This window comes from Amblyraja radiata, chromosome 35 (assembly GCF_010909765.2).
Source record: "Amblyraja radiata isolate CabotCenter1 chromosome 35, sAmbRad1.1.pri, whole genome shotgun sequence".
NCBI lineage: Eukaryota > Metazoa > Chordata > Chondrichthyes > Rajiformes > Rajidae > Amblyraja > Amblyraja radiata.
Window position 1 is genome coordinate 6,288,000 of NC_045990.1, and position 23,265 is coordinate 6,311,264.

Here is a 23,265-nt window from a genome sequence, read left to right on the forward strand (position 1 = left end):
ACTGGTCACTAAAGGGAAATAGGCATTCTGAAGATCCAGTCCGAGCTTTCTGCTGCAAGTAAAATGTAGAATCAGCTCAAGGGTAATGATTCTACAAGGTTCATCAGCAGACGTGGTCATAATAACATTCTTGTGAGGACATATTTGGCATGACACAGAGAGGTTCATAATTAATTGGGAGTTTCTCCCTTGCCACAAATTACTGAATAACTTACACGATGAAAAGAGCAAAATGCATTAAACTAAGTGGCAAAATCTATCCCATGCTTTGCCTGAGAGTTATTAAAAGATCGAGGCAGTTTAATTTATCTGTCCATTTACCTTAACAGTAGCAGAAGCTAGATAGTCGTTGGCTGAAGTCAAATGTGCTTCGGTATGGTAAAGTACGATGTGGCGTTCAGGAAAAACCTTTAAATTAATTTGTACGACAATGTCAGAAGCGACATTGTGGGCTTCCACTACCACAGTCTCTTCTCTTTGGATCCGTAAAACATTAGGAGCAGTCAGTATATATCTGGGGGAATGACAAACAAAATTTTATTTTTCATCATGCCCATGACAGTAATCAAGATAACATCATCTATTCATTACAGAAGATGGGCACCAGTGGCAAGGTTAGCATTCTTGGATATCCCTTGAATTGCCCTTCACAGGTAGCAGTGAGCCATTTTCTTAAACTGATGCAATCCATGTACATGAAATTAACACATAAGGTCATAAGTGATAGGAGCAGAATTCGGCCATTCGGCCCACCAAGGTTACTCCACCATTCAATAATGGCTGTTCTATCTCCCCCACCCAACTCCATTCTCCTGCCCTCTCCCCATAACTCCTGACACCCGTAATAATCAAGAATCTATCTATCTCTGCTTCAACAATATCCATTGAAGGCCTCCACAGCCTTCTGTGGCAACGAATTCCACAGATTCACCACCTTGACTAAAGAAATTGCCTAACGGAACATCCTTTAATTCTGAGGTTATGACCTCTAGTCCTAGACTCTGCCACTACATCCTCTCCGTGTCCACTCCATCCAAGCCTCACTATTCGCTTAGTTTAGTTTCGAGGTACAGCGCAGAAACAGACCCTTTGAGCCAACAAGTCAGTGCCGACCAGCGATCGCCCCGTAAACCTGTACCATTCTATCCACTAGGGACAATTTCTACCCTGAATTTTGTTGTCTTTAAGCATAAATGCAAATGTTATGCAGAGATATAGTTTTAAGGATAAGGGGGAAGTCTTTTAGGACTGAGATGAGAAAAACATTTTTTACACAGAGAGTGGTGAATCTGTGGAATTCTCTGCCACAGAAGGTAGTTGAGGCCAGTTCATTGGCTATATTCAAGAGGGAGTTAGATGTGGCCCTTGTGGCTAAAGGGATCAGGGGGTATGGAGAGAAGGCAGGTACAGGATACTGAGTTGGAAGATCAGCCTTGATCATATTGAATGGCGGTGCAGGCTCGAAGGGCCGAATGGCCTACTCCTGCACCTATTGTCTATGTTTCTATGTTTCTACATGGAAGTCAACTGCCCAAGATGACTTGTCTTCTCTGTGTGGTTGGAGTTTGGGGTGAATCTCCTCAGCAAAAGTTTCTGTTCATGCTTAAGGGCATATAAAATGGTGGCACAGATTGATGGAGCCCATCAAACCTATTGGCTCTCTGAAAGTAAGAAACAAACTTATAACAACACATCGTGAATATTTGCTTTTTAAGTCATAGTCTTACAGCGTGGAAATAGGCCCCTTGGCCAACATGTCCACATCAGATTATTTGTTTAGATAAACACGTATTTGTCCAATTGCCGTAAAAAATTTGAATTTGCTTCCACCACCTTTTCAAGCAGCCTATTCCAGATCACAACTCTGCTGAGAAAATTCCTAACAGCTCCCTTGTTCTTTGTTCACTGCCTTCAATCCACAACTGATTATTAACCCTCCTGTCAATGGGAATATTTAGGTTTTTTTTGTAGTACCCAAGGTAGATTTAAAAATTGTTGTTGATGCAATACCTCCCACAAATTAAAAATGAGTTCTGCCTCCCAATCTTTTCTGCTGTGTGGAAAACACCAGCTTCTCTGGTGTCTCCAATAATTCCTCCACATCCTGAACCAAATCCAATAAATCTCCTCTCCTGACTCACACGGGTCTTAAAATCTTTCCTTTTGGCCAAAGTACATCGGCAATTAGAAAGAAATGTAATTGAGAAACAAGCAGACAAGTACATGGATAGGCGGCTGTGGTATTTCTTGTGGTTGCAACGGAAAGTGCCCGGGGAGGGGGTGGTACGGGAGGGAAGGGAAGAATTGACAAGGGAGTTGCGGAGGGAGCGGTCTTTGCGGAAGGCAGACATAGGGGGAGATGGGAAGATGTGGCGAGTGGTGGGGTCACGTTGGAGGTGGCGGAAATGGCGGAGGATTATTTGTTGTATTTGCCGGCTGGTGGGGTGAAAGGTGAGGACTAGGGGGGCTCTGCCCTTGTTGCGAGTGCGGGGATGGGGAGAGAGAGCAGTGTTGCGGGGTATGGATGAGACCCTGGTGCGAGCCTCATCTATGGTGGCGGAGGGGAATCCCCGTTCCCTGAAGAACGAGGACATTTCCGATGGCCTGGTGTGGAACATCTCATCCTGGGAACAGATGCGGCGATACAAGTACATGGATACAAGTACATGGATTCAAGTACATGGATAGGACAGGTTTGGAGGGATATGGGACTAGTGCAGTTGGGACATGGGTTCTTAGTGACATCATCGGGTGGCGCCGCGAGTGGCAGCCTCACCAGCAGCCCGTCTGTCCTTTCGACTTTTTTTGTTATTTTTTGTGCATCTAAATGTATGATTTAATGTTTCTCGGTATGTTTTATGTGCGGGGTGGTGGGGGGGGAATAGGGAGAAACTGTTTATCAGTCACTTACCTCGACGGAGATGCAACTTTTCTCCTTGTCGCATCTTCGTCCCCCCTCGCGGCCTAACGGCTGGTTTGGAGCGGCCTTTCCAGACCGGAGACCGACCCAGAGCTTCAGCGGCAGGCGCGGCGTGGACTTACCATCATTGTACCTTAATTGGTGCATGTGACAATAAATGGGAACTTGAACTTGAACATGTTGTGGGTCGACAGGCCTGACTACACGCTGTATCACTCTATGACTCTAAGTAGGATCCAAGAAGAAAATGATACCCCACCAGAGGCTAAAATCTCACCTAACTTATAGGAGAGGTTGCTGAATAAGAGAAAAAAATTCAGAGCACAAGAAAACAATGTAGATTAAACAAAACCATTCACTGATACTTACAGAGGGTCACACAGAGAGAGTGCAGGAAGAGACACCAAGAGAACAAATAACAGTGAGGTCCTCCCCATGGTGGCAGACTGCTTCTCCCGGGCAAACTATTCCAACTCATGTCTCTAATTTATATCCAAAATCACCACAGGGTTATTAATATTTAACAAATGAGACGTTTACTTTGCTGGTTACTTTAAAAAAAAACACAAATATTCACTGGCCATCTAAAGTTGATTTAAATCCCGCAATTTGTTCATTTCCAGTATTTGGCTCCAATCTGGACCTTGATTTATCCAGATAAAAAGCACAACACATCTTGCAAAATGTTATTTCCAAACTTTCAAAGCAAACAATTTTAACCTACCTAGAATCTCAATTTGGGGTTGTGCAATGTGAGATCAGTTTTGCAATGATCACGAGATGAACTGCAGTTAAAGCAGTTCAAATTATTTTACATTTGTATCCCAAAAACCATCATCTTCAAAACAAGATACATTACATTGTGGACGATTTACTTTAATGATCAATTTTTTATCGTTGGACATACAATTTATTAAAATATTTGATACTTTTCATTCATTTGCAACTTCATTGAAAAGATCAGCAATTCGTTGTATCATCTGTATTGAGAAGCAGAAAGTGAGCTGTCTTCTTAAATATTTTCAGTATGTATCATGGAATATGTGATATTCCCATGGTGCTCTAAGTTGGATGTTTGGGGATATGACCCAATGATAATCGAATGATGATCTTACATGTTCTTCCTGGACTCCCCTGTCCTTGAGCTCTCAAAAAATAAGTTTATACCTGATTTTTAATCTTGATATTTAATCAAGGACTTGACCTTCCCCATTCATAGAAACATAGAAACATAGAAAATAGGTGCAGGAGTAGGCCATTCGGCCCTTCGAGCCTGCACCGCCATTCGATATGATCATGGCTGATCATCCAACTCAGTATCCCATCCCTGCCTTCTCTCCATAGCCCCTGATCCCTTTAGCCACAAGGGCCACATCTAACTCCCTCTTAAACATAGCCAATAAACTGGCCTCAACTACCTTCTGTGGCAGAGAATTCCACAGATTCACCACTCTCTATGTAAAAAATGTTTTTCTCATCTCGGTCCTAATAGACTTCCCTCTTATCCTTAATCTGTGACCCCTAGTTCTGGACTTCCCCAACATCGGGAATAATCTTCCTGCATCTAGCCTGTCCAACCCTTGCTGAGTCTACAAAGCCTCGCTGACTGTCCCTAATAAGTCTATGGTTTTCCAATTGTAATACTGAATAAACCCCGACCCATCAAAACAGTGTCAGTGGCATTAGAATAATCATCACAAAATAATTAACTCTTTCAGACTTGAAAATACTATTCCCTTACATAGATTGCGCAAAACAGAAGCACAAGATACATTACATTGTGGACGATTTACTTTAATGATCAATTATTTATCGTTGGACATACAATTTATTAAAATATTTGATACTTTTCATTCATTTGCAACTTCATTGAAAAGATCAGCAATTCGTTGTATCATCTGTATTGAGAAGCAGAAAGTGAGCTGTCTTCTTAAATATTTTCAGTATGTATCATGGAATATGTGATATTCCCATGGTGCTCTGAGTTAGATGTTTGGGGATATGACCCAGTGAGATAATCGAATGATGATATACATTTTTTAAGAATGGGTAGATTAGTATACAATGTAAAACCAGTGCCAAAGGAAATTTCAGCATGGCTGTAATTGAAACGAATGGTAAAATATAATTCTGAGGACATTTAAACAAAAAAAAACTGACTTATCACTTAAGCTAATTCAAATCCAGATCTTACATGCTTTGAACCACACATACCATTACATTAAAATGACAGAATGCTTGCATTAAAACTCCATAGGAGCATCACAGACCACAGTTTCTTTGCTGACCTTGCTTTGAGACATTGCAGCAAGCATACTTATAGATATTTAGTCATGGCAGCAACATACAGATGAAACAGCTTGATTTTTTTTTTGGTAACCCTATCTCATGCACGCTTATAAACAGAAAGACCAGAAGGAATTGCCTCTCAAGTCTCGTTTAAATCTTTCCTCTCACATCTTATACCTAAAGGGCCTGTCCCACTGTACGAGGTAATTCAAGATTTCTCCCGAGTTTAAAAAAAAATCAAACTCGTGGCAAGTACGTACCGGCTACGTCGGAGCTCGTGGATATCTCGTAGCGGCTCGTAATGCTAACGACAGGTACTCGGGAAATGCGGTAAACTCTAAGTTTTTTCAGCACTGTGAAAAATGTCCACGAGAGCCCCGAGTACCTATGAACGGCTATTACTGTAATTCTCCGAGGTCGAATCAGGGGAAACTCGGGAGAACTCTTCACTTACCTCGTACAGTAGGACAGGCCCATTCGTCCTATAGTTCTGGACTCCTGTACCTTGGGAGGAGATGGGCTACAACCATTCATCTTAACTATGCTTATAACCTGCATCCCTCACTGCTGGCTGGAATATCATTCCCCTCAACTCCTCTCAACCTCACAAACACTTGAGTGGATGCGTGCGGACATACAGAGTTCCTGGGTGTATATGTGCACAAGCCTTTGAAAATGGCAGGGTGTGCCAGGGAAGTAGTTGGTAAAGCAGATGGCATGTTGAAACCTATGAAGTATAAAAGCAAGGAGGTCATATTGAATCAGTATGAGATAATCTGAGTGTCCTAGGTGAAGTTCTTCATCCATTTATGGGAACCACGCTTTGGTAAGGATATGAAGGTCCCTGAGATAGTACAGAAAATATTCACTTGAACGGCAAGAACTTGCAGCTTTAAGATTATATTGAAAAAGCTTTCCTCAGATACCTTCCTCAGTATAAAAATGATTGACCGATTTGATAGGGTTGTACAAGATTATGAATGATTAAATTGTGGTAAATAGAAGGGACCTATTCCCATCACCATATGATTCAATGAATGGGAGGTTTAATTTAGTTTTGCACAGAAGATTCTGAAGTCTTAATTTTGAGATTGGACTACAGTTATTGCACCATGTGTAAATATTGAATGAAGTGGCCCACTTTATCTCTCTGATAAAATGAACAAATTATTTCATAAGCATTGACGGTACAGTAAACAGCGAATAGAATTGGCTCCTCACAATACCCGAGACCTGGGTTTGAACTTGACCTCGTGGGGGTCTCTATGTGAGGTTTGTATGTTCTCCCTGTAACCACCTGGGTTCCTCCTGGCAACTCCCGTTTTCCCCCCAGAAATCAAGGACATGCAGTTGTGTGGGTTAATTGACTTCTGTAAGTTGCCTCTAGTGTGTAGGGGCTGGATGCAAAAGTGAGATAATATAGAACTAGTGTGAATGGTGATCGAAGGTCAGTATGCTCTCAGTGGGCCAAAGCTATTCTAACATTCTAACCTTGACCCTGCAATCAATAATCACATATTTTTTAATATAAACACTCCGGGAAAACTTTCGATAAAATCTTGTCATTATCATGGATATTTATGATAATTCTTTGAATAAAACTAAGCAAGTGGCAAATATTATTTTTCAATTGATCTAAAAGATTTTCTTCCTTCGGTTAATGATGGGCTACATAATCTCCATTTCCTTATTTTCTCTCCCCACACTTTAAATATGTGCCCTATAATTTTAGACACCCCTAACCTGGAGAAAAAAACTGTCACTATTCACCTAATTTATGCTCCTTGTGGACCTAATTGGCGAGTTTAGAAGAGTTTGCCCTCGACTCATACTCGCAGCATGGTCGACACAAGGTCCTAGGAGGTCTTTGTAACTCTCCTTCATGCTCGAGGGTAGTCCCCGCGTACTCGAGGCCCCAGTTAGATCGCGGCATATTTTTCAACATGTTGAAAAATGCCCAAGAGTACAAAAAGGTCGCCATGGAAAAAAATCGATATTTTTTTACTCGTAGGTTTAGTCGAGGTAGGTCGTAGTAAGTCGTATTGCTATCATAGGTAATCGAAGGCAATCGAAGGTAATCGAAAATAGTCAAAGGTAAAGCTTGTTGAGAAAAAAAAGGTAAGTAAACCGACCGGTAATGTTAAATGCCCGCTAAACTTCATTAAAAGATGTCTGGCTTCTTAAAGGTGTCTCCACTCCTTCTCCCCCCCTTCTCCCCCCTTCTCTCCCGCCTTCTCTCCCGCCCCACCCCACCCCTCTCTGCGCTCTCTAAAGGACTTACTGTAACTGTGCCAGCCGTCTTTTACCTTCCTGTTCATCGCGGGTGTGAATTTCAGACAGCGCTCCCCCGCTTTCCCTGGCCCCCGCCTTTGCGATGTGTGTGTGTTACTTTGTGTGTGTGCAGACAGTCGATCCAGCTCGAGGTTTTTCAGGCGAGTGCCCTCGAGCTTGAAGGTCGAGACAGTCTCTGAAAAGTCGCATTAGTGGGACAGGCCCTTTGAACATTTTCTCTGTGCCTCCCTGGTTCGTTCTACCAAAATGCAACACCTAACATTTATTCAAATAAACTTCATCTACCATTCTAGTGGCCCAGTTGCCTTCCTTAGAAGACTCAGGAAGTTCGGCATGTCCCCAACAATTCTCACCAACTTCTCCAAGCACATCGTAGCAAGCATCACGATACATCACAGCTTAGTTTGGGAATAGTCCCATCCAAGCCCGCTAGAAATTGCAGAGAATTGTTGACACAACCTGGACCATCACACAAACTAACCTCCCTTTCGTTGACTCGGCAAGGCTAGCAGCATAATCAAGGACAAGTCTCACCCCGGTCACCCCCTCTTCTCCCCTCTGGCAAGAGGTACTGAAGTGTGAAAAAGTACACATTCAGATTCAGGGAGATGGGTAATGAAGGCAAGCATCCAATTCTATAATATTGCCGAACAGTGCTCATGGCTGTGGATGCTGAAGGAGTGTCGCAAACAAACACTTTGGTGAGTTCCGGCGGATGCCCCTCACAAACGATCGGGGAAGACTGACTGAGGACGTGAGCCGTCGATGGTCAACATGGCGGCCACGGCTTCACCAACCGTCACTTCGCCTTTGCCGCAGGTGGAGCCACGGCTCACGTGCAGCTCACGTGCGGCGGCAAACAAAGCAGAACACGAACCGCTGGCGGGAACAGGTGGGTCGCGTCGTGTACAACAGTGGAGGTGAAGGGGTGTTGCACGCCTTGTGTCGGGGACTCTGTTAAGGTGGAGGCATTAACCATTGCCTCACATAACTATGAAGATGATTCAAATCAGTAAGGAAGGGCAAATATTTTTAGTTTTCAAGTTTAGTTTGAGAGATACAGCAAGGAAACATGCCCTTCGGCAGTGAGAGCAGGTTTTGTGCCGCCAAGATGCTCGTGTGTTTTTTTCTTAAATTGAAACAGCCAATATATCACAGCCCAGATTTTTGGGTTGGGAATAGTTTTCTGAGCTTTAGTTTAGAGTCTAAATCTTGACTTTTCCTGCTGCCGTTAGCATCTTCTTGAATTAAAACTCCAAAGCACATACAATTAAGTCCAAGCTAATTCCCTCACTCTGGAAAGCTCATGGTTTGCCTGCACTTTCAACTGCAACAACACAACTTTGCACAATTTCTCCTTGTAAAAATATAGGCCTCTAGAGTCCCAGATTCAATTGTGGCCAATTGCTGTTTGTGTGGAGTTTCCATGTTCTTTTTGTGGTTGCAGGTATTTGACCCTAGTACTCCAGTTTTGTCCCAACCCGAAGATGTGCGAGTTGTGTAGTTGTGAACTGTGTGTTTAGCCCATAGAGTGTAGCGTGGGGGAGATTAATGCATTGGGTCATCGCAGTCAGTGGGCTGAAGAGCCTGATTCTCTACCGTATTTCTTCTGAATTGCAGGCTCAATACCTTTTGTGAGGCAGTTGCAGATATCCACAGTGAAGGACTGGTTTAATAATACTGCTGGAAGAGTTTGAGAGACTTCATTTACCTGCAACATACTTTCCCTAGTTTGAAGGAGGGCAAGACAATTCTCTAGCTATCAGGTGGGAACCAGAGAATCCTCTCAAAAGAATCACAACCCGAGAGATTGCACCTGGATTTCTGATTGATCCTTGGTGATGGGATGCATGGTAGGGAAGTGTAGTGATTGCTTCACTGACAAATCACTAATCATTTGTTGTTCACACTGGGCAAGTTATCCCTTCCTCCAGCTATTGACTGGTTTGTTTCACATCACCTAGATTAGATTAGATTAGATTATTTAATGACCACACAGTCAAGCTGGTGGAATTCAGGTTCAGTACAGGATGTTACAAGGTAGGCTGATTCCCGTCAAACATAACATAAAACATAACATCATACAATATACAGTACATGCATGGGGAGGATATGTGCTGTTATCATAGTGTGTTCAGAATTCGGATTGCGTGTGGGTAAAAACTGTTTTTAAATCGAGATGTCTTGGCGGGCAGTGAGCTGTAGCGCCTTCCTGATGGCAGCAGGTGGAAGATGTGGTGAGCTGGGTGGGAGGGATCAGAGATGATTTTCTTCACTCTTCATACCTCCTTTATGTTGCGGCACGGGGTAGCCTTCCAGATTCCATCTTTGTACCCTTCAGCTTCACATTTCATAAGATCTTGCTTGCACACAATCTGGAATCCGTAACAGGTAGCAATAATAACCATGAAAGCACTAGAGCTCTTTTTTAAAATATTTTCTCTTCTCTTCACATTGTGTTTTTTGATTTTTTGATTTTGTGTCTTTGGAGCGATTTCTATCTTTAATTTGTGTATTGATGATGTCCTTATTATTTATTTTTCTCCGACTATATGTTCTTTTCTCTTCTGTTAATCTTTGTAAGGTGTCCTTGAGATTTGAAAGGCGCCCGAAAATAAAATTTATTATTATTATTATTACCTTACCTACTCTGGACCCACAACAAGAGGATCATATCATAACTAATCTCTGACTTTAACTAATCTCAGCAAGTTTCACGATAATTAGTCATGAACGCTAATTACGACCCATCAAGATTGTAGGTTTCAAGGAGTGATGTTAAATTACGAAATAGACGTTAGGATGGGAATTCCTTAATAACGGCAAAAAAAATAATACTTAAATTCTGGAAAAATGCACCCACACCAACGCTTAAAATGTGGATCTCAAATATGTCAGAAATGTTACATCTTGAAGATATGAGATTCGTCCTATCAGGCAAACCAGACCAATTCTTAAAGATTTGATCTCCCTTTATCGACTTATTACAAGCTTATGGTGCAACGCAAACTTAGAAATTAACTGTTTCAGAACCGGGTGAGGGGTGGGTAAAGATACGAAGTAGGTATATCCCTTTTAATTTCTCTTTTATTTTCCTTTCTCTTTTTTCTTCTTTCACTTCACTTCTTTGTTTTCTATACAGCCCCATGGGCTCTTTCTTTTCTATTTCTCCTCGAACTAACAATATCACTATATATAATATTCTCTTTCTCTCTATTTCTTGCTTTTCTTACTCTTTTTTTTACTATTAAATTTAAAATAAGAAGTTGTACACGAAATGTAACATGTTATTCATGTCTTATATTATTGTACACTACTTCTAATAAAAATATATATTTTTAAAAAGGATGGGAATTCCAGGGCTTGGGAATCTTTGCAGCTGAAGCTTGAATGTACATTCCACGAGTGGTAGAATATTCAAGATTATCAAGAGGCCAGAACAGCCTTGTAAATATAGAGCTGGAGATGAAACAGACAAAGAGGGATGAGATGCAAAATCTCTGATGATGGATTTTACAATAAAAGTCAGCAACCTGCGGGAAGACGAGAGTTGAACTGGAATCTGCAAGTTTCGGCACTGGTTGCAGGATTTTGGATGGCCTTAAGATTATGGAGGGTAGAAGGAGGGAGCTGAGTCAGGAGTGCAATGGGATAGTCTAATCTAGAGAGAACATAGGAACAAGAGGGAGTAATTGCTCATCTTTGTGATGCCATTGATATAAATTCCATGGCTACAAATAGCATGTAAATCAAAATCTTACTGCGTGCTTGAAATAATAAGAGAAATGTCCTTTCCTCTCTTACTTGTTCTAGTTGCGCACAATTTCTAATTAGTAAATTTGTCTTCATTTGCATCCTTGAGCTTCTCCCCAATTTTCTATACAGCGGGCAATGTAGTGGTTCCGTTCTTAGTTGCTCACTCAGACCCCCCTCCCTCAACTCTTTACCAGTCACATAGATGACTATGTTGGTGTTGCTTCCTACATTCATCCTGGAGCCAAATGCCATTCACTCTGTTGCCAATTTCCTGTAATGAATTTTCTAACTTCATTTTGAAGGATAGGTGAGCAATCTGACTCCGTTATCTCAACTGCATTTCCCAGCCTGGGAAATCTGCTCCATTCCTTGTTTCAATGTCTCCATTGTACCTGCTCTGGTGACAAGATTTTCCATGTTATTGCCTTTTAAAATATTGCAATGAAGAAAAAATAAACCAACTTTGACATTTTTTAAAATTTGATCATTTGGCTTTATTTATTGAAAATTGTTGTGTGTAAATAAGCTGCAACGTAATTAGTTATCGCACCCGAAGATACTAAGGGTGCCGGCAAACCCCCTCAGCTTTGTACAGAGTTCTCTGAATATCTCCTCTTGGCATTCTGCATTGCTTGGCCACCTTTCTATCCATGTATTTTCTCCAATCAGATATCTCACACTGAAATATTGAAACACCAGTAAAAATGAGGACAAGCATAGGGAACAGATAACAGACATTTTCTCAATGGATTTTAAATCGACAAGAGGGCCGTTAAGATCTTTGAAATTATCCAGTGTTCATATGGGGCTGATTCTGAGAAGATATTTTCACCTGCAGTGAATTTTGTAGCTGGAAACCACCAATATAAAATAATCACCATTGAGAAATAGTGGGAATCGCAGGGAGCAGTTGAGGTGAACAGTACAGTATATTTGAATGGAAGCGTGAAAAACAAGGATGAATTGAACAGATTATATTAATGGACAGAAATGGAGTTGAAGGAAGCTCACGTGGACTAGTTCAGCTGGATTGCCTACTTCTTGCTCCTTTGTTGCATCCAACAATTATGCAAAATTAATCTGCAATTGGTCAGATTATTCATGTTGAAGATGAGGGGGTTTATGGTTTTCCATCATTCACTTTATTCTATAGATTCACTCATCACTAAAATGGTCAATACTGGAATTTTCATTGGTGTGTTGGCAGTGGATAGAATTAACAACTTGAGATTCCCAGACGTTCCTCTACTTCCTAGTTTAAAAAGGAACAGCAATTCACAGAATGGTTGAACAAAGTTACGCAGATGGTCTGTATGAAGTGTCCTGACTAATTGTATCATATTCTGGTACAGCAATTGCAACACATAGGATTGTAAGGGGTTGCAGAGAATGGTCTGCTCAGCCATGCCCATCTTGTGTACAGCACCGGCCACTCATCAAAAGCAGCTACATGAGGTGCAGTGTTATGCCCCTGCCCCACTTAGGAAACCTGAACGGAAACCTCTGGAGACTTTGCGCCCCACCCAAGGTTTCCGTGCAGTTCCCGGAGGTTGCAGGTGTTTGCCGGAGGTTGCAGGTAGTGGAAGCAGGTAGGGAGACTGACAAAAACCTCCGGGAACCGCACGGAAACCTTGGGTGGGGCGCAAAGTCTCCAGAGGTTTCCGTTCAAGTTTCCTAAGTGGGACAGGGGCATTACACTGGTTGGAAATCAGTGGTGTTGTGCTGGAACCTTTGTTCCTTGTTTTATATGTCAATGACTTGGAAGGAAATGTAGATTAGATAGTTGAGTAAGTTTGCAGAGGGCACCAGAATGAATGAATGTGAGGACAGTGAAGTAGGCTGTCAAAGGATAGAGAGGAGGCAGATCAGTTACAACTCTGCAAAGAAATGGCAGATGGACAATCTGGGCAAGTGTGAGTTGTTGCAATTTGGGATTTGAAATGCACGGAGAAAGTACAGTACATGGAAGGGCCCTTAACTGTACAGATGTACAGAGGCATTTTGCCATCCATTAAAGTGACAATACAAATAGATGGAGTGGGGAAAAAAGGCATATCATATGCTTGTGGTTGTGACATTGAATATAAGTTAGAAAGTCATATTGATAAAACTCTGGTTTGGTCACATTTGGAATATTATGTACAATTCTGGTTGCCACATCACAGTAAGGATGTGAAGACTATGGTGAGAGTCAGAGGGTGTATAGCTACTGTATAAGTTTGGACAAACTTGGACAGGTTTTTTTTTCTGGAGCTTTGGAAGTCGAGAGGAGACTTGAAGTAAGTAGATAAAATTATGTGAATACGTAAAATATAGCTTAATTTAATTTAGAGAAACATCGTAGGAATAGACCCTTCAGCCAGCTGGGTTGATGCTGGCCAGCAATCACCCTGTATACTAGTTCTGTCCTAGACGCTAGGGACAATTTAACAAATCCAATCAACCTACAAACCTTCATGGGGGTTTGGAATGTGGGAAGAAACCGGAGCACCCAGAGAAAACCCATGAAAACCAAGGGAAAACGTGCAAACTCCGTACAGACAGCACTCGTAGTCAGAATCGAACCTGAGTCTCTGGCATTGTAAAGCAGCAACCCCACCTCTGTACCAACAGTGCTGTCCTTCTGTGCCACTCCTTGGATTGGATAGACAATCAGGACTTTTTTGCCAGGGTGAAAATGTCAAATAGGAGAAGGCAAATTGTGGGGCAAATTGTTTTGCACATGGTGGTTTACGCTGCCAGGGGTACAGGTGGAAACAGAATAGCTAGTGGCATTTAAGAGGGTTTTAACAGACGCATGAATATCCAGGAATGGAGAAAGATGGATCATATGCAGGGCAGAGGGAACAATCTCTGAAATTGTTAAACCTCAATTTTATAATATTTATTAAAGTAATGATTTCATTTTAAGTTAGTTTCTCCTCTATCCAAATGTTAATTGAGCCAGAAAGCTGGAGAATGACCACGAGTTGCATCAGATTTTGCAGCTTACCTCTCCTTATCATCCCACAGATCTGTGCCCTGTCCCATTATTAGATAATCTTGGTTCAGTTCCACGTTAAATTTATCATTACAGTTGGCGTGTGTGATTAGATCCCTCTCATCATCTTGAGCGATTGCATCACTTCCTAAAATGAAAATTCACACAATTACATGATAGACCAATCTTATCCACCATTGTTCAGTGCCATGAACATTGGCAATCTTTCCTGGGTAAAAGACTGTGACCACATACTTTATCTGCGACCCTGATGATTTTATATGTCTCTATAAGGTCACTCCTCAGCCTCCTACACTCCAGGGGAAAAAATCCAACTTCTCCTTATAACTCAACCCCAATGACTTGTGGAAATGCGCAAAAGCTGTATATACAAATATTCTATTCCAACAATGCAAATACTCTTTGTCTTCAATTATTAGAGGGTGTGTAGAGCTAGTCCTGTCAGGGAAGTGTGACCAGCTCTGCTAAGGGGGTTATTTCCCAGACTTGGTCCAGTTTTATTAACCTTGCTACTTCACTTCCTCTTTTAAACTATTTGCTTTGATCATGCTTTTGCTATAATTCTACACAAACGTTTTCAAAGATACCCCAAAAAAATCATGTGCCTGTCAAATAAGAGTTCAGACGACAGAAAAACATGCTTTACAAGTGTACATTCTCAGGATAAAACTACCCAGATACTTGTACAAACTTTGTAATCTATTCCAAACCCGGTATGACTAAAAATGTGCACTTCACATGTAGAACTTTGCCCATGGAGGTGTGTATACCCTTATACCTCTGTGCTGCCATGGTCCTCAGGTATAGAAATTACTCACCTTGTTTGATAATAGCCAGAATTTTCATTGCGTAGTATATGTAACTGTCTATCTTTCCCTTTCCAATAAATGTCACTTTGTAAACTAAAAAAGAAAATTGTTTAAAAAATGATGGTGTGAACAAAGTCCAAATCCAATTTGAAATGACATTAGTATGATCTATATCCAGTTCCACAACTGGACACTTATGATTCCTGGGGGGGACATGTCCCATTCTGTATATCGCTCGCCTCTCTGCAGTGAATCATCCTTCAAAGGACACAGCCAACAGCCTCCGTGGAGGTGACAATGACAACACGAAAGAACAGGACAGTTCTGATATTTACATAAAATATGGCAGTTCTGGTCAACGTGATACATGTCAGGAGGGAGGCCAGAAGATCCACAAGGCCCATTGTAAATATCTGGCCATAGAAGACTGTCCTGGGATGTCAGGACTTTCATATGAAGAAAGACTCGGCTTGTACTCACTAGAATTTAGGAGATTGAGGGGGGATCTTATAGAAACGTACAAAATTCTTCAGGGGTTGGACAGGCTAGATGCAGGAAGATTGTTCCCGATGTTGGGGAAGTCCAGAACAAGGGGTCACAGTTTAAGGATAAGGGGGAAATCTTTTAGGACCGAGATGAGAAAAACATTTTTCACACAGAGAGTGTTGAATCTTTGGAATTCTCTGCCACAGAAGGTAGTTGAGGCCAGTTCATTGGCTATATTTTAGAGGGAGTTAGATGTGGCCCTTGTGGCTAAAGGGATCAGGGGGTATGGAGAGAAGGCAGGTACAGGATACTGAGTTGGATGATCAGCCATGATCATATTGAATGGCGGTGCAGGCTCGAAGGGCCGAATGGCCTACTCCTGCACCTATTTTCTATGTTTCTATGTCCTAACCTCCTGTAGAATGTGAACGTTTATACAATTGGGCAATGCTGAAAGAAATATCATTCTCTATGAAGATGCACCAGGGTGATGTCCATGCCACTGTCCACATGAGAAGAGTGGAGATGTTTCCAAAAATATATTTCATGCAAAAATCTCCGTTGTTTAACTCAGGTGCAGGAACACAGAAATGTCGTAGCAATCCATTAACAAAAGTGGAGTGTGGATTTATTCGCTCATGTATTATATTCGGTGTCGGGTGACTTGGACACCTGGCTCTTCCTGGCTGTTAACTGGTTTGCCGTATGTGTGGAAAGGATCATTAGGGATATTTTGGCGACTGCTTTTAAAAAAAACTCTCTCTCTCTCTGTGTTATGGAAACCATTATATTGCATACGCCCAATGTCTGTTGACTGAATGCATCTGGAATGCAATGTTATTTATGGAGCACATTCTTATGGTAACCTTTCTCTTCTAACTGCTGCTCTCTGGATAAGAACAGTGGCCCATGTTTAACAGAACATTCGGTTTTACAATAATCCAGCAGTTCAAGGTTTACCATTACTCATTTTCATTTAATCCCTCATCTGCAGTGATAGGATTTGAAAAAGGATTTGAAAAAGTCTGCACAATTTGTGGAGACACTGGTATCGTTGTCTCGTTGTAGGACATTGATCATTCTTTTAATCTGGATTTTTAATTCATGTATTGTGTTTTTTTTTAAATATATATAATTTTTTTTATTTTAATATTTTTATTAGTACACATATTATAAAGTATAGTTACATATTATAGTAAAAAAACTTTTCATATACATCAGTCAGACATTATTAAAATTTTCAATTGTCGATTACTTCTGCTTCTAGTGTTTTTTTTATATAGAAAAAGAGAGAAAGAGAGAAAAAATAGTTACAAATATCAAAAAAACAAAAAAGGTGGAATGGATTACTTATAATACGTCATTGGAGATAGGTTCGTAGATTATAAAGTATGACTTTTCATCTAATCCTGAGTTCAAGTTTCAGTTGGGTTTTCGTGCTGGGCCAATCTATCCCGTCAGATAATTAATGAATGGAGCCCATATTTTATCAAAAAGTTCTTGTTTGTCCATTAAGACAAGTCTAATTCTTTCTAGATATAGGGTCTCCGACATTTCCACAATCCACATTTTAATTGTGTGGGTTGTAGGGCCTTTCCAAAATTTTAATATTCATTTTTTCCCGGTTATTATACTGTAGTCAAGGAAATTTCTTTGGCTTGTTGTGAGTGTTAAACTTTGCTCTGAAACTTTTCTTAAACTTTTCTTAATATATAATTTATGATGCTTTTATAAGTGACTAGACCAAGGGCAGACCCGTTGGGTCTGCTCCCCCAACGCAGCCGTTCCCTACCCGTAGCCCCCACGGGAGACGTGGTCCTCCAACTCAAGCGGCCCAGGAATGAGCAGTGCGGCTGGTTTTAAATGGCGTCTTTGAGGCGAGATGCGGGCGCCAGCAGCCGTTATGGTCGCTGGCCAGCAGGAGGCGACAAAATGAGTGGGGGGGGGGGAGAAGGTTTTAATGAAAAATGTGGACATAAACATAACGAAATCTAATGAGGAGTGGATAGTTGGAATGGAAAGTGAAATGTCTACCGAAATGGCTGCTTCTATGGGTGAGAAGCCAGTTTATTTTTGAAATATTGGGGGGTGGGGGGGGAGAAGGATTTGATTAAAAACGTGTACTTAAACACGACGAAATGTAATGAGGAGCGGATACTTAGAAAGAAAAGCGAAATCTCTACCGAAATGGAAATGATCTCGGAGATTGAGCGTCTGGATTCGGCGTGGCAATGAATCAAAGGAAGAAATGCAGCCGGCAGCCGTACATGTAAATGGATCCATTCCGATTGGACATCTGCGAGCATCGGCCATTCCGATTGGACATCTGCGAGTATTGGACATTGTGACATCACACGATGGAACGAATCAAAAGGCAGAAAGGCAGCCGGACGGCAGCCAGACGGCAGGCGGCAGGCACAGAGTTTTAAAAGTAGATAGATAGACAGACAGACAGACAGACAGACAGATAGATAGATAGATAGATATACTAAGATTTTATATGTACTTTATGATATATTTTAATATGCAATGCATTTTAATGTAATGTTGCCCCTTGTCTGGACCTCGAGTCCGTAATATGGCTACAGTAACTTAACCATTGTCATCTAAACACTGACAGAATTAAAATGGGTTAATCAACATATTGGCCAAACACCAAAAATAATGAAATATACATCAATTGGTGAGATCAATCAGTAGATAGACACAAAGTGCTGGAGTAACACAAAGGGTTACATCTCTGGATAAAAAGGACGGACCCGACCCGAAATGTCACCCATCCTTTTTACCCCAGAGATGCTGCCTGACCCACTGAGTTATTCCAGCACTTTTTGTCTATCTGTGGTATAAACTATCATTTGTAGTTCTTTGTTTCTACAGATCAATCAGCAGACTTAGAACATAGTTTGATTAAAGATATCTTTACCATAATCAGTTCCTGGGGCGCATGAAAAGTCGTCACGTTTTATAAGTTCTCTTTCATCGGTCTTTATTGAAACACAGCTTCCTGCAGATGCAGAAGAAATGAAAATGTATGTTCAGTATTCATGCAATTAATTCTTCATTTCTTCTCAGTGAATGCTCATGGGTCAACTCTCCAACTCCTTTCTTCAGTAGACTATCAACATTACTTGATTACTTGATCCAGTGAGTGCTTAAACCAGCAACCACTTTTCTACTTGAACACACAAATAAAATACTAGATTCTGTCTGCATTTTGCTTGTTATAAGCAAGTTACAGTGAAAGGTTTGTGACGGCAAAGATCTAGCAACACCTCAATGCATGGACAACAAAAGCAAAAAAATATTTAATCTGGTGCATATCTTCATTAAGCAGAGAATTGGGTCCAATAAATTAAAAAATATCTGCTTTAATAAATGCTGCAAATCCATAATATTTGTAATATATACATATTTCCACTAATTGCTCAACCAAATACTTTTCTTTCTCCTCCTTCCTCCATAACACTTGCTCTTTCAGTTATCTGCACAAATAAATCTCATTTACCACTTCTCGGCAAGATCATGTTTAATATACCAAAAAGTATATTCATGCATTTTTTCTTGAATCTTAAATCATTATGATGTATTTAGTAAAGTATTTTAGTAGCCTTTAGAGTTAAAGTGTCCTTGTCATAGAGTCATACAGCATGGATAGCATGGGAACAGGCCCAGCAGTCCAACTTGCCCACACTGATCAAGATGCCCTACATACACGACATACATTTCAAATGGGGCCAGCAGTGAAGGATTGGGGGAAAATGTTTTGTGAATTTTACTTTAAGTTGTGTTAAGTCATCTTGCTTCTCAGGTTTCCTGTTAATTTAGGATTTAAAATTGTTTACTAGTGTTTGAGATTCTAAGAAATGTACGTTTTTTGACAACATTGGCAGAATATGAATGAGCCACTTGCCAAGTAGTATTCTCTTTGTCTGCAGGGTAACTTGCTTTGGCTGTTCCCTCAGACATTTTGTTTGGCATCTGATATCTCTTCAACCACAGACCCTTGTTGAAAATGATTGGACTAGTCTCCTAATCTGAGGAAAGACATTCTTTCCATGGAGAGAGTACAGAGAAGGTTCACCAGACTGATTCCTGGGATGGCAGGACTTTCATATGAAGAAAGACTGGATAGACTTGGCTTGTACATGCTAGAATTCAGAAGATTGAGGGAGGATCTTATAGAAACTTACAAAATTCTTAAGGGGTTGGACAGGCTAGATGCAGGAAAATTGTTCCCGATGTTGGGGAAGTCCAGAACTAGGGGTCACAGTTTAAGGATAAGAGGGAAGTCATTTTTTTACACAGAGAGTGGTGAATCTGTGGAATTCTCTGCCACAGAAGGAAGTTGAGGCAAGTTCATTGGCTATATTTAAGAGGGAGTTAGATGTGGCCCTTGCTACAAGAATTCTTCGGAAATCCATGCAGTATCCTAAATACATATGCCCTCCAGCACTGGTGCATTATATCTGTAGTGTACCATCCACTAAATGAGCCTCAGTAGGGTAAAACTAACCTGTCTCACGACGGTCTAAACCCAGCTCACGTTCCCTATTAGTGGGTGAACAATCCAACGCTTGGTGAATTCTGCTTCACAATGATAGGAAGGGGATCAGGGGGTATGGAGAGAAGGCAGGGATGGGATACTGAGTTGGATGATCAGCCATGATCATATTGAATAGCGGTGCAGACTCGAAGGGCCGAATGGCCTACTCATGCACCTATTTTCTATGTTTCTAGTCTTCTAGTAAAATGTTTACTGGAACAATTTTGCAAACAAACTCTATTTTATTTTGAGTTTAGGCAATTCATTCGATCAGAATGTGTGGATAGGGCAGCAAATAAGCAGAAAATACTCAAAAATATGTCTTACCTTCAGCACATCTGCACACATCACCTTGACATATTTTACTTAGCATAGCACTGTGTTCGGGGACATTGTAGAATTTAGTGCAAGTCTTTGCTATAGATGGATAAAATAAAATATGTGAATACAACATAATTCTGACTTAACAAAAATATCTTCATCTTGGTATTAACTAAAACATGTGTGTAAAAAATCTCTCTCGATGATCAGAATGACAATAAACTCACTTGAACTTGAACTTGAATAAAACACTAAATCAAATAAACTTATTTTAGGAATGGATAAATTGAAATCCTTGCCATACATTTCTGCTGAGCATTTACCTATGTTCAATGGTTAATGTTAATGAATGTGCAATGTGTTGCAATGAAATTTTATCCTTAATTTGCAACATTTTTGTTATATCTGTCAGGATAATGTAGCTAATGAAGTCTGAAGAAGGGTTTCGGCCCGAAACGTCGCCTATTTCCTTCGCTCCATAGATGCTGCAGCACCCGCTGAGTTTCCCCAGCAATTTTGTGTACCTAGGATAATGTAGCACATTGGTTATATTTTTTGAAGAAAGCTACTGGTTTATGTACAATATTTTTAAATTTCCCAATACATTTCTATCTCAGTTTTTATCCAATCTCATTCTATCCCAAATCTATTTCAGTTATTGTTGTTTCTACCCCCTTCAGAAATCAAATTAAATTTATAAAACATCCTTGTGACTTGAGCTCACTTGTATCATAATATTCATATATCTTGATAGCAGCTGGTTGAATCAGTCCAACTTTGAAGTATTGGTGCACATGAAATGCAATGCAGCTCTCACCGACATTTGATACCTGCAAGACAATGTCATGAGTCATGTATCAGAACACGGTTGATCAGTTCTTGATTAGCTACAAGAATTCTTCAGAAATCCATGCAGTATCCTAAATACATATGCCCTCCAGCACTGGTGCATTATAGCTGTAGTGTACCATCCACTAAATGAGCCTCAATGGCTCAGCATCCTTAACAGTATATCTCAAACATGTGACTTTAAACATAGGAAGACAAAGGCAGCAGATGCATGGGAACACCACTGGCCTTTGGTGCCCATTGTGCTCTCTTGGTAATTTTTTTTTTTCTTTTTAATATTTTATTTTATTAGAAGTAAGTACAGTCATATGGCACCAAAGTGCCTAATATATATTTTCATAATACATTTTATGTACAACTTCTTTTTTTTTTGTTACATTGAAAAAAGATTAGAATAAGAAAAATAAGTTAGATAGTAAAGGACAGAAAGATGTGAAATATATAGTGTGTGAAGAAAGAAAACGAGTAAATGAAGAAAGTTGAGAGAGAAAATAGAGAAAATAAAATAAAAAAAAGAAAAAAAAAGGAGATCATTATTTATAATCTTGACCAACCCTCGTCCAGTCTCTTGGTAATTTCTAACTATGCATTGATTGCTATTTATCTAAATTCTGGAACTTCCAATTCTACCGTGGGAATACCTAAAGCAGAGTTTACTGTGATTCACGGAGGAACCTCATTGTCATTTTCTTAAGCCTAATGATGGGCAATAAAGGAATACCCCACCTCTCAGTAAATAAAACTGTAATTTATCAATATCATTGGTACTACGACTCTACTGCCATTAAGAGCTGTAAAAAAAGCCTGTTGCTTCAGAATTGCTTAAAACTAATGTATGCATGTATCATGTTGATACATTAAACCAAGTAATTGACACAAAAATAAAAGAATACAAATAATAGGATTATTACACACTGAATACTTGGCTAAAATGTGAGCAAATTAATGAAATAAGCAGGGTCATTACATGATATCCTTTCCATCTTTACAAACTGAGTGTGAACTTATCAAAAAACAACGAGGGTTTTTTCTTACATGATGTTCAGCAAAACTATTCTACCATGCACACAATCATTACTTCGTCTAAATTATACCTTCTTTGGGCAACTCACGGAATTACTCTAAGGGAATTACACAAAAGTGGTTTTACTTTGTTTTACATTTTGAGCCACTGCATTAAAAAATATATAGATCTGGCCTCAAAATGCGCGTTTAACAATTTCTTATCATGATTCTGCCATTCCTATTTACAACCTTTCCAGATCCACTTCCTGTTTCTTAATAGAGAAAACTACTGGAACATAGTGGAGTGCGCTGCTTTTCAGGCTTGGTGTGAAACAGAGCAATGAATGCCGTCATGGAAGATCTGATTGAAGAGTTGGAGCTATCTCCTGATCATAATCAAAAGCTTCCTTTCATTCCCACACCACAACAACAGAAAACACTCATGATATTTGTGGGAGCGTTCTAAGCACAAAGTGTGTCAGCAGAACATTACATTTAAAAAATTAAAGCTCTTCAGGAAGTATTTTTCTCATTGTTATCAAAATATAGGAATCTCTTACCGTATCTAAATAAATGATGAGTGATCCTGCAGTAGACAATGCCTTGTCCACCTCAAATCTTGAAATGTAATTCTCAATTCCATTTTTAAGCTGGAAATAAGATAGAATATTTGTTAGTGGACTTATTCGGAGTGGCAATGGAATGGACGGGTGAGAAAGGTACCAAGGAACCTTGTGTGGTGAAAGCAAGGTTCAAGGTTCACAGCAGCCAATGAGGATCAGTAAGCATTTTGCTTCACATTCTTTGAACGTCTCCTCTAAATTAACATTTCAGTGGTAGGCTCTCTCTCCACCAAATGTGCATCAAGATTCAATCAAAGTATCCAGAATATTATTCAGGTTCTTTTCTTCCCACCCCCCTCCCCCCCCCCATCCCCACTCACAGTCTAAAGAAGGGTTTCGACCCAAAACATTGCCGATTTCCTTCGCTC

General features: G+C 40.3%; 2 protein-coding genes across 3 annotated transcripts in view; both read right to left on the minus strand.

The window, feature by feature from the left end:
• LOC116991848 (complement C3-like) overlaps positions 1–8,277 on the minus strand; it is a 109,629-nt gene extending 101,352 nt beyond the window's left edge. The window contains exons 1-2 of the mRNA XM_033050825.1: positions 8,228–8,277; positions 322–514 (exon numbers count right to left, since the gene is read on the minus strand). Coding sequence (XP_032906716.1) covers positions 322–514; positions 8,228–8,277 — 243 coding nt within the window. The remainder of the gene's footprint in view (positions 1–321; positions 515–8,227) is intronic.
• Positions 8,278–11,726: 3,449 nt separating this feature from the next.
• The window catches only part of LOC116966058 (complement C3-like), a 209,170-nt gene continuing 197,631 nt past the window's right edge, over positions 11,727–23,265 (minus strand). The window contains exons 35-41 of one of the 2 annotated variants that reach the window (XM_033012202.1): positions 22,835–22,924; positions 21,145–21,250; positions 20,427–20,516; positions 18,480–18,560; positions 15,077–15,160; positions 14,250–14,385; positions 11,727–11,936 (exon numbers count right to left, since the gene is read on the minus strand). In XM_033012202.1, coding sequence (XP_032868093.1) covers positions 11,795–11,936; positions 14,250–14,385; positions 15,077–15,160; positions 18,480–18,560; positions 20,427–20,516; positions 21,145–21,250; positions 22,835–22,924 — 729 coding nt within the window. In that variant the 3' untranslated portion in view covers positions 11,727–11,794. The remainder of the gene's footprint in view (positions 11,937–14,249; positions 14,386–15,076; positions 15,161–18,479; positions 18,561–20,426; positions 20,517–21,144; positions 21,251–22,834; positions 22,925–23,265) is intronic. The other variant, XM_033012203.1, reaches the window with a different exon arrangement.